This window comes from Lucilia sericata, unplaced genomic scaffold (assembly GCF_015586225.1).
Source record: "Lucilia sericata isolate MDLA Ls3-8-SP2 unplaced genomic scaffold, ASM1558622v1 Contig002041F_arrow, whole genome shotgun sequence".
NCBI lineage: Eukaryota > Metazoa > Arthropoda > Insecta > Diptera > Calliphoridae > Lucilia > Lucilia sericata.
Window position 1 is genome coordinate 60,781 of NW_023995903.1, and position 9,976 is coordinate 70,756.

At 33.1% G+C, this 9,976-nt stretch overlaps 1 protein-coding gene across 3 annotated transcripts in view; it reads left to right on the forward strand.

Moving 5' to 3' along the window:
* The window catches only part of LOC119613275 (glycogen-binding subunit 76A), a 48,194-nt gene extending 39,062 nt beyond the window's left edge, over positions 1–9,132 (forward strand). For all 3 annotated transcript variants that reach the window (XM_037969275.1, XM_037969274.1, XM_037969278.1), the window contains exons 2-3: positions 3,425–3,622; positions 3,699–9,132. In XM_037969275.1, the coding sequence (XP_037825203.1) occupies positions 3,455–3,622; positions 3,699–5,450 (1,920 nt within the window). In that variant the 5' untranslated portion in view covers positions 3,425–3,454 and the 3' untranslated portion in view covers positions 5,451–9,132. The remainder of the gene's footprint in view (positions 1–3,424; positions 3,623–3,698) is intronic.
* Positions 9,133–9,976: the final 844 nt, after the last annotated feature.

Below are 9,976 nucleotides of genomic sequence, written 5' to 3' on the forward strand. Positions count from 1 at the left end.
GTTCTGTTCTAGTTCTGTTCTAATTCTGTTCTAATTCTGTTCTAGTTCTGTTCTAGTTCTGTTCTAGTTCTGTTCTAGTTCTGTTCAAGTGCTGTTCTAGTTCAGTTCCAGTTCAGTTCTAGTTCAGTTCTAGTTCAGCTCTAGTTCAGTTCTAGTTCTGTCTAGTTCTGTTCTAGTTCTGCTCTAGTTCTGTTCTAGTTCTGTTCTAGTTCTGTTCTAGTTCTGTTCTAGTTCTGTTCTAGTTCTGTTCTAGTTCTGTTCTAGTTCTGTTCTAGTTCTGTTCTAGTTCTGTTCTAGTTCTGTTCTAGTTCTGTTCTAGTTCTGTTCTAGTTCTGTTCTAGTTCTGTTCTAGTTCTGTTCTAGTTCTGTTCTAGTTCTGTTCTAGTTCTGTTCTAGTTCTGTTCTAGTTCTGTTCTAGTTCTGTTCTAGTTCTGTTCTAGTTCTGTTCTAGTTCTGTTCTAGTTCTGTTCTAGTTCTGTTCTAGTTCTGTTCTAGTTCTGTTCTAGTTCTGTTCTAGTTCTGTTCCAGTTCTACTTCAGTTCTACTTCAGTTCTAGTTCAGTTCTAGTTCAGTTCTAGTTCAGTTCTAGTTCAGTTCTAGTTCAGTTCTAGTTCAGTTCTAGTTCAGTTCTAGTTCAGTTCTAGTTCAGTTCTAGTTCAGTTCTAGTTCAGTTCTAGTTCAGTTCTAGTTCAGTTCTAGTTCAGTTCTAGTTCAGTTCTAGTTCAGTTCTAGTTCAGTTCTAGTTCAGTTCTAGTTCAGTTCTAGTTCAGTTCTAGTTCAGTTCTAGTTCAGTTCTAGTTCAGTTCTAGTTCAGTTCTAGTTCAGTTCTAGTTCAGTTCTAGTTCAGTTCTAGTTCAGTTCTAGTTCAGTTCTAGTTCAGTTCTAGTTCAGTTCTAGTTCAGTTCTAGTTCAGTTCTAGTTCAGTTCTAGTTCAGTTCTAGTTCAGTTCTAGTTCAGTTCTAGTTCAGTTCTAGTTCAGTTCTAGTTCAGTTCTAGTTCAGTTCTAGTTCAGTTCTAGTTCAGTTCTAGTTCAGTTCTAGTTCAGTTCTAGTTCAGTTCTAGTTCAGTTCTAGTTCCTGTTCTAGTTCAGTTCTAGTCTGTTCTAGTTCTGTTCTAGTTCTGTTCTAGTTCTGTTCTAATTCTGTTCTAGTTCTGTTCTAGTTCTGTTCTAGTTCTATTCTAGTTCTGTTCTAGTTCTGTTCTAGTTCTGTTCTAGTTCTGTTCTAGTTCTGTTCTAGTTCTGTTCTAGTTCTGTTCTAGTTCAGTTTTTAGTTCTGTTCTAGTTCTGTTCTAGTTCTGTTCTATATCTGTTCTACTTCAGTTCTAGTTCAGTTCTAGTTCAGTTCTAGTTCAGTTCTAGCTCAGTTCTTGTTCAGTTCTAGTTCAGTTCTAGTTCAGTTCTAGTTCAGTTCTAGTTCAGTTTTAGTTCAGTTCAGTTCTAGTTCAGTTCTAGTTCAGTTCTAGTTCAGTTCTAGTTCAGTTCTAGTTCAGTTCTAGTTCAGTTCTAGTTCAGTTCTAGTTCAGTTCTAGTTCAGTTCTAGTTCAGTTCTAGTTCAGTTCTAGTTCAGTTCTAGTTCAGTTCTAGTTCAGTTCTAGTTCAGTTCTAGTTCAGTTCTAGTTCAGTTCTAGTTCAGTTCTAGTTCTGTTCTAGTTCTGTTCTAGTTCTGTTCTAATTCTGTTCTAGTTCTGTTCTAGTTCTGTTCTAGTTCTATTCTAGTTCTGTTCTAGTTCTGTTCTAGTTCTGTTCTAGTTCTGTTCTAGTTCTGTTCTAGTTCTGTTCTAGTTCTGTTCTAGTTCTGTTCTAGTTCTGTTCTAGTTCAGTTCTAGTTCAGTTCTAGTTCAGTTCTAGTTCAGTTCTAGTTCAGTTCTAGTTCAGTTCTAGTTCAGTTCTAGTTCAGTTCTAGTTCAGTTCTAGTTCAGTTCTAGTTCAGTTCTAGTTCAGTTCTAGTTCAGTTCTAGTTCAGTTCTAGTTCAGTTCTAGTTCAGTTCTAGTTCAGTTCAGTTCAGTTCTAGTTCAGTTCTAGTTCAGTTCTAGTTCAGTTCTAGTTCAGTTCTAGTTCAGTTCTAGTTCTGTTCTAGTTCTGTTCTAGTTCTGTTCTAATTCTGTTCTAGTTCTGTTCTAGTTCTGTTCTAGTTCTATTCTAGTTCTGTTCTAGTTCTGTTCTAGTTCTGTTCTAGTTCTGTTCTAGTTCTGTTCTAGTTCTGTTCTAGTTCTGTTCTAGTTCTGTTCTAGTTCAGTTCTAGTTCAGTTCTAGTTCAGTTCTAGTTCAGTTCTAGTTCTGTTCTAGTTCTGTTCCAGTTCTAGTTCTGTTCTAGTTCAGTTCTAGTTCAGTTCTAGTTCAGTTCTAGTTCAGTTCTAGTTCAGTTCTAGTTCAGTTCTAGTTCAGTTCTAGTTCAGTTCTAGTTCAGTTCTACTTCTGTTCTAGTTCAGTTCTAGTTCTGTTCTAGTTTTGTTCTAGTACTGTTCTAGTTCTTTTCTAGTTCTGTTCTAGTTCTGTTCTAGTTATGTTCTAGTTCTGTTCTAGTTCTGTTCTAGTTCTGTTCTAGTTCTGTTCTAGTTCTGTTCTAGTTCTGTTCTAGTTCTGTTCTAGTTCTGTTGTAGTTTGTTCTAGTTCTGTTCTAGTTCTGTTCTAGTACTCTTCCAGTTCTGTTCTAGTTTGTTCTAGTTCTGTTCTAGTTCTGTTCTAGTTCTAGTTCTGTTCTAGTTCTAGTTCTGTTCTAGTTCTGTTTAGTGTATAGTCTAATCTATAGTCTAGCCCATAGTGTAGTCTATAGTATAATGTACAGTAGAGTCTATAGTCTAATCTATAGTCTAGTGTATAGTATAATCTATACTTAGTTTAGTCTGTATTGTGTAATTTATGGTCTATAGTGTAATCTATAGTCTAGTCTTTAGTCTAATCTATGGTCTAGTCTTTGGATTAGTCTATAGTATTGTCTATAGTTTGGTCTATAGTCTAATATCTATAATACTCTGTAGTCCAGTCTATAGTGTGGTCAATAGTGTTGTCCAATCTATAGTTCAGACTATAGTCAAGTCTATAGCCCGTTCTATAATCTGTTGTCAAAATCTATTGTAAGGAAACTGAACTACACTGTGGTCAGTTTCAAAATTGAGATCTCAATATTTTTTGCTCATATTTTCTCTTTTTTAACCACACTGTTCAGTCTTTATATACTTAATACAATATACATATAATTAATAAAAATGCATATTTACTTTTATTATCTATATACTATATAAAATAATATATGGAATTTAATTTTAATTTTTATAAAAAAAAATCGGTCAAAATATTAATGAAGACAATTTTATATGAAGAAGATTTTTAATAAAATTTAAATATTTTCCTACATTTTTTTCGAAACTGCACAAAAGCAACAAAAATGTTAATATATTTTATGTCTTTTTGTATATTTGCAGTTCGGCGCAAAATTGAAAAGTCTGACGTAAATGAACGGTCCAGGCGATTTAACAGTAACACATAGTAGTGCCACACCAGACCCCAAGAACTGCAGTTTAGTCTCTATAATACCCATAGTAGGTATGTCATCATGTAGAGGCCGAGCTGAGGCATTTGCACGCCGTTTATCCTCCAAGTTGCGCACGTTAGGCACACAGGTGAGTTAGAGAGAAAGAGAAAAGAGAGTTGAAACTCAAAATGTTTTTATATCTGCGTCACTGTTTCTTTTTCAAGGCTGACGAGGCAGATCCCTCACAGGAGGATGAACCCATCATAAATGGAGGTAATACAAATACTTGGGTCACCGGTGGTGATGGCGGAGAACAAACGGTCACAGATCTACAACCATTAAGACATGAGTCGGATTCGTTTTTTGATTTCGATTGCGAACTGGAGAGTCCCGGCAGTCCGGTTGATGAATGTGAATATTTAAGACTTATAGAATCTACTTCTAATACACCACACAACTCGGCTGCAGAATCGGGTTATGCTTGTGCCTCAGCGGCCAGTTCACATAGTTCCTCAGATGGTCCCTATTTTGATGTTAATTCCGAAAATGAAGCCTGCATGAGTCATCTACATCCACACCAGCTACAGACCTCAAATCACATATGTCAACCACATCATCAGGCGGCTAAAGATGAGGTGGATTGTACATCGTCGTCCAAACAAATGACCGAAACGGGTCAATGCAATGGTTATAACAGTCATCATGAAGATTTAACACAAACACTGCCCAGCGAAGGACCCGATATTGAAATGGCCAAACAGCAAGAGGAAACTTTACACATGGAAAGCTCTAAACAAGTCGATATTAGCCAAAGTGTACAGGCGCAAATCTTAAGGGAATTGCATCAACAATCATTGGATTATAAAGACGAGGAGGAGGATAATAATAAGAAGAATTTGGAGGAGCAGGAATGTAAAATAACAGAAGATACAACTAAGGTAACAGAAACGGAAACGGCTACAGCTAAGGAAGAGGAAATAAAACCGGAACAGGAATCGAAACAAGTTGTACACATTATAAATGGACATGGCGAGAATGGTGAAGATGTTTTAAAGGTAGAAGTGGAAGAAGTTATACCACAAAAAGATGAAAATAAAGAAGTTAAAAAACAGGAAAATAACTCGAATGAAAATGAACCCTCCATAACAAAAGACTCTCAACAGGAACTCGATGTACCTTCGCAAACAGAAACTGAAAAACCCAAAACTTCTCATTTACACATGGACACCACCGACGATGAAGATGACTGTCGACCACAGAGAATAAGACGTTGTTCCTCTTTGAAAACTGGCAAAACTCCACCGGGCACCCCAGGACGCAAGAAAATTGTACGCTTTGCTGATGTCTTGGGTTTGGATTTGGCCGATGTTAAGACGTTCCTCGATGAAATACCCACCATACCCAAATCAGCTTATGAAGACTTAGAGATCTTGGAATCGGAACCGCCGGTACAATTGGGACCCAAATCCGATAAAATACTTATGCCCCTATTCCAACAGCCCGGAGGTTTACCCAACTATTTGGATATTGTACGCGAAAAGTTAGTGTCACTGGAAAATGCTGCCGTTACCGATAGCATTAATCACACCATAACCGGCAGTGTTCGAGTAAGAAATTTGGATTTCCATAAATCCGTACACATACGTTATTCGTTAGATGGCTGGCGCAGTTTTGCTGATTTGCAGGCAAATTATGTGGAAAACTCTTGTGACGGCTTCTCGGATAAATTCTCTTTCGTTTTGTTTGGCAATTCGTTGCACATTGGCCAGCGTCTAGAATTCGCGGTGCGTTTTCAATGTAAGGGTCAACAATATTGGGATAATAACTATGGCTCCAACTACTGTTTCCAGTGTTTGCCCGCATCGGCGCCTGTCATAAATCCCATCGCAACAATGCTTCCATCACATCATAGCAATAATATGGTCGCTCTATTAAGTCCTACCGTGGGTGAAACCTGGTGTACTTCGTTTTATTGAGCTCTCTCTCGAACACACACACACACGAGGAGTGAAGTGAAACTCAAAGTTTAAAATTAAAACAAATGCTAATATTAAGAATTAAGCGAAAGTAATTAAATTAAACAAACAAAAAAAAACAACAATTTATAGATTCTATAGAAATTAATGTTAACATGATTATGTTGTATGTGTATATATATAGAAAAAAATATATATAGGATGACCAGATTACACTTAAGAATAATAATACGAATGAGAAAAAGAAAACAAATTGAAAAAAATTGCTTAAAATATCGTTAAAGTTAAAGGATTTGCGGGCAAATTTAAAGTTTGATAATGATCATGGTATAGTTTAAGAGAAAGTTCGAAACTTTCCAGGAAATTTGAAGCGTTTGAGTCGAATGGGAAGAGCTTGAGTTAACTCTTTATTTTATACTTTAATCTTAGTTTAAGCGAAAAAAGTTTATAAGATCTGCTCAAACGTTAGATCAGTTTAAACGTTAGATCAGTTCAAACGTTAGATCAGTTCAAACATTAGATCAGTTCAAACGTTAGATCAGTGCAAATGTTGGATCAACACAAACGTTAGATCAGTTCAAATATTTGATCAGTTTAAACATATGATCGGTTCAAACTTAAGATCAGTTCAAACTTAAGATCAGTTCAAACTTAAAATCAGTTCAAACTTAAGATCAGTTCAAAGATTGTATCGGTTTAAACGTTTAAATTGTATACCCTTAATGCACTTTAAAGATGGCTTATATACTATAGTCAGTTTTCAACTTACGCGCGATCAATTCAAACCTTTAATGTCTGCACTTTATTTAAAATACTGAACTCAGTTTAAACTAATGATGTATAAACTAGAAATAGTTTTCAGTTTAAACTAAATTTTCAATTTAAATATTAAACGTTAGATCAATTCATTTAAGTTTAAACTAAGTTTAGTATATAGGAGGTGGTCTTAAAGATCATCAAGATGAATCATTCTAAACTTTAAACACAGCTCAAACACATTTTTAACTTAAGGATCAAAAGATCCAAACAAACAAGAATTCAAAACTTACTTTTGTTGCAGCTTAAATGCTGATCTTTAAGTTTAAATCTAGTTCTTAGTTAATTGAATGTTTAACAATTGATCTTAAAGTTTAGAACTGATCGTTAGTAAAAAAAAATGTTAACAGTGTCTTGAAGAAACCATTCAAAAACACTTGTATAAAGTTCCTGCTGATGCAGGGTCTCTACTGATACATATAGAAATGAACTCAGAACACGATCAACTTTCTTTAATACCTTGGTTTAAACTTCATTAAACATGATTAACGGATGATCTCTCCTGATCTTTAGTTACTCAAACTTGTAAAAACTCGTGTATAAAGTTCCAGCTGATGCAGGGTCCCTGCTGATCCACATAGAAATGAACTCTGAACACGATCAACTTCCTTTAATATCTTGGTTTAACTATTGAAGTTTTGAAACTTTATTAAACATGATCAACGGATGGTCTCTCCTGATCTTTAGTTACTCAAACCTGCTTTAACTCAAGATGCTTGTACTACAGCTATATACAAGTTCGTTGCTGATCTACAAAGAATATTGGAGAGAAAGAAGTCTCATGTGAATGTGATCAAAATAATTGTATTAAGTTTCCACTAATGTAAGGTCCCTGCAGATCCATATAGAAATGAATTCTGAACACGATCACCTTCCTTTTATACCTTGCATTAACTATTGAAGTTTTTAAACTTCATTGAACATGATCAAAAGATGATCTTTCCTGATCTTAAGTAACACAAATGAGTTTTAACTCAAGGTGCTTATAATACAGATATAGACAAGTTCATTGCAGATCTAGAAAGAATATTGGAGGGAAAGAAGTCACCTGTGAATGTGATCAAAATACTTACATTAAGTTCCTATTAGGTCCCTTCTGATCCATATAGAAATCATCTTCTTTAATATCTTGCATTAACCTTTGAAGTTATTAAACTTCATTGAACATGATCAAAAGATGATCCTTCCTGATCTTAAGTAACACAAATCTGTTTTAACTCAAGGTGCTTATAATACAGCTATAGACAAGTTCATTGCTGATCTAGAAAGAATATTGGAGGGAAAGAAGTCACCTGTGAATGTGATCAAAACACTTGCATTAAGTTCCTACTAATACAAGGTCCCTCCTGATCCATATAGAAATCATCTTCTTTAATACCTTGCATTAACCTTTGAAGTTTTTAAACTTCATTGAATATGATCAAAAGATGATCTTTCCTGATCTTAAGTAACACAAATCTGTTTTAACTCAAGGTGCCCTGCATACAGCTATAGACAAGTTCATTGCTGATCTAGAAAGAATATTGGAGGGAAAGAAGTCTCCTTGAATTGATCAAGAGATGATCCTTTCTTAAGTTACTCAAAACGGGTTTTGTGTTAAACCTGGTCATAAATTTATCAAGAGATGATATGTTCTGATCTTAGTTACACTAAACGTAGTTTAAACTGTATGCGCAAGTTCCTGTTCAGATTCACAAATAAATAAAATTGGCGGATAAAACTCTCCCCTAAACACGATTCAACATATTAGGTTTAAGCATGAAATGATTAAGGACGTTTCACAAGATATTGGAGGAAAAGAAAGTCTTGAAGGTGTAGCGACCACCTTACCTGTAAGGGAAGTAAGGGAAGAGTTGATCAAGAAAACGATCACCTTGTTTAACACTTGTAAACCATCAATTGATTAAAGAAGTTTAAACTTTTGTTAAACATGATCAGAAATACTCTGTTCTGATTTAGTTACTCAAACCTTTTACACTCGTTTTTATTACAGCTATAGACAACTTCACTACTGATCTTATAGAAGTTTGTCACAAAAATAACTCTCTCTTGAAAACGTTCACCTTCCTCTAACAATCTTGGTTTAATAGTTAATTGATTAAGGAAGTTTGAACATTATGATCTATTTATTTATAACTCTTCCCTAAACACAATCACACGATCATTTAACAGCTATGTTTAATCATTAATTGACTAAGAAAGTTTAAACTATTGTTAAATGATCACCTTTCATTAACCATTAATTCATTAGGGAAGTTTTAAACTGTTATTAAACATGATCAAGAAAAGATCTGTTCTGATCTTTAGTTTCTCAAAATCAGTTTTACTCACTTGTATTACAGGAAAATAAGTTCACTGCTGATCTACATAGAATACAACTCTATATTGAATACGATCGCGAAGTTTAAACTGTTATTAAATGTAATCTAGAGATGATCTTTAATTTAAAAGAAATTTATAGATCGAATCCCAAATATTTATACCCACCGAAGTGAGAAGATGTGATTTTGTAACAGATCAAAATATTGGTCGTGGACCTGTCCTTCCATCTGTTTGTCTGTCTTTCTGCCTATTGAAAACATCATGGCGCCTAAATGGTTGAGTTCTTAGAAATCGGAAGACTCTATTATAATAGGGTCACAAATCCACTATGTCAAATCTTTAGTTTATTAAAAAATGAAGATTAATTTCTATATTAAAAGCTTTAAAAATGTAATTAATTCAAGAACCGAAATTTTGATTGAGAATACTCGGGCTTTCCTATTATCTATTATTCTGGTGTAATCTTGTACCTATATATAAGTTTATGGTTATAATTGCAGCCTTTTCTTTATTGTTAATGAAATAACAAAAAAAAAAAAAAAAACAAACATTCATATCGAAATATTATATAGTCAATTCACAAGCAGTGTTGTAAAGTTGTATAATATTTTCATTGTTTCTAACAACTTTACAATACAGCTTGTGATTTGACTGTATATTTTTTATATAAAATAAAATCTTTTTGTATTGTTGATTTTTATTTATTTATCTATTATATTTTTTTAAATAAACTATTTATACAAAAAAATTTTTTAACAAAACCCCCTCCGCCCCTTTAAAACAATAAAAAAACGAATAAGTAATCTCAGGTAAATTTTTTTATACAATTTTATTAAAAGACTGTTGTTATAACTATAAACAAAATTCTTTGAAAAAAAAAACTAAATTTTTTTAAAAGAATAGTTTTTAACAAAAAAATATTCAATATTAAATTTTGAAAACTTGCACTCTAAAGCAAAATTGCATAAAGTTAATAAAGAAATAATATTGAAAATTATGCAAAAAAAATTTTAAATAAATTATTGAAAAGCAAAAACTAGAAAAGAGATGTCGATATAAATGAAAATATTAGTTTTTAGGTAATATTGCATTAGTTTTATAATAATTTTATGTTTTATTTGAACAATTTTATTTTTAATTTTGTTTAGTTTTTTATTTGTATTTATTTTGTTTATAATTTTCTCTGTTTATTTTATTGTTTTATTTCCTATTTTGTTTATAAATATAAACTATTTACACCAAAAAACAACTATTAAAATGATTAATTACAACTAATTTCAATCACTAACGGTTCTAAACTAAGCAATACCGTAATCTGGGGTTTTCAAATAATTTCTATTAAAATTTTACTTTATTACAGGACCTCAATTGAAATAAAATGACTTCCT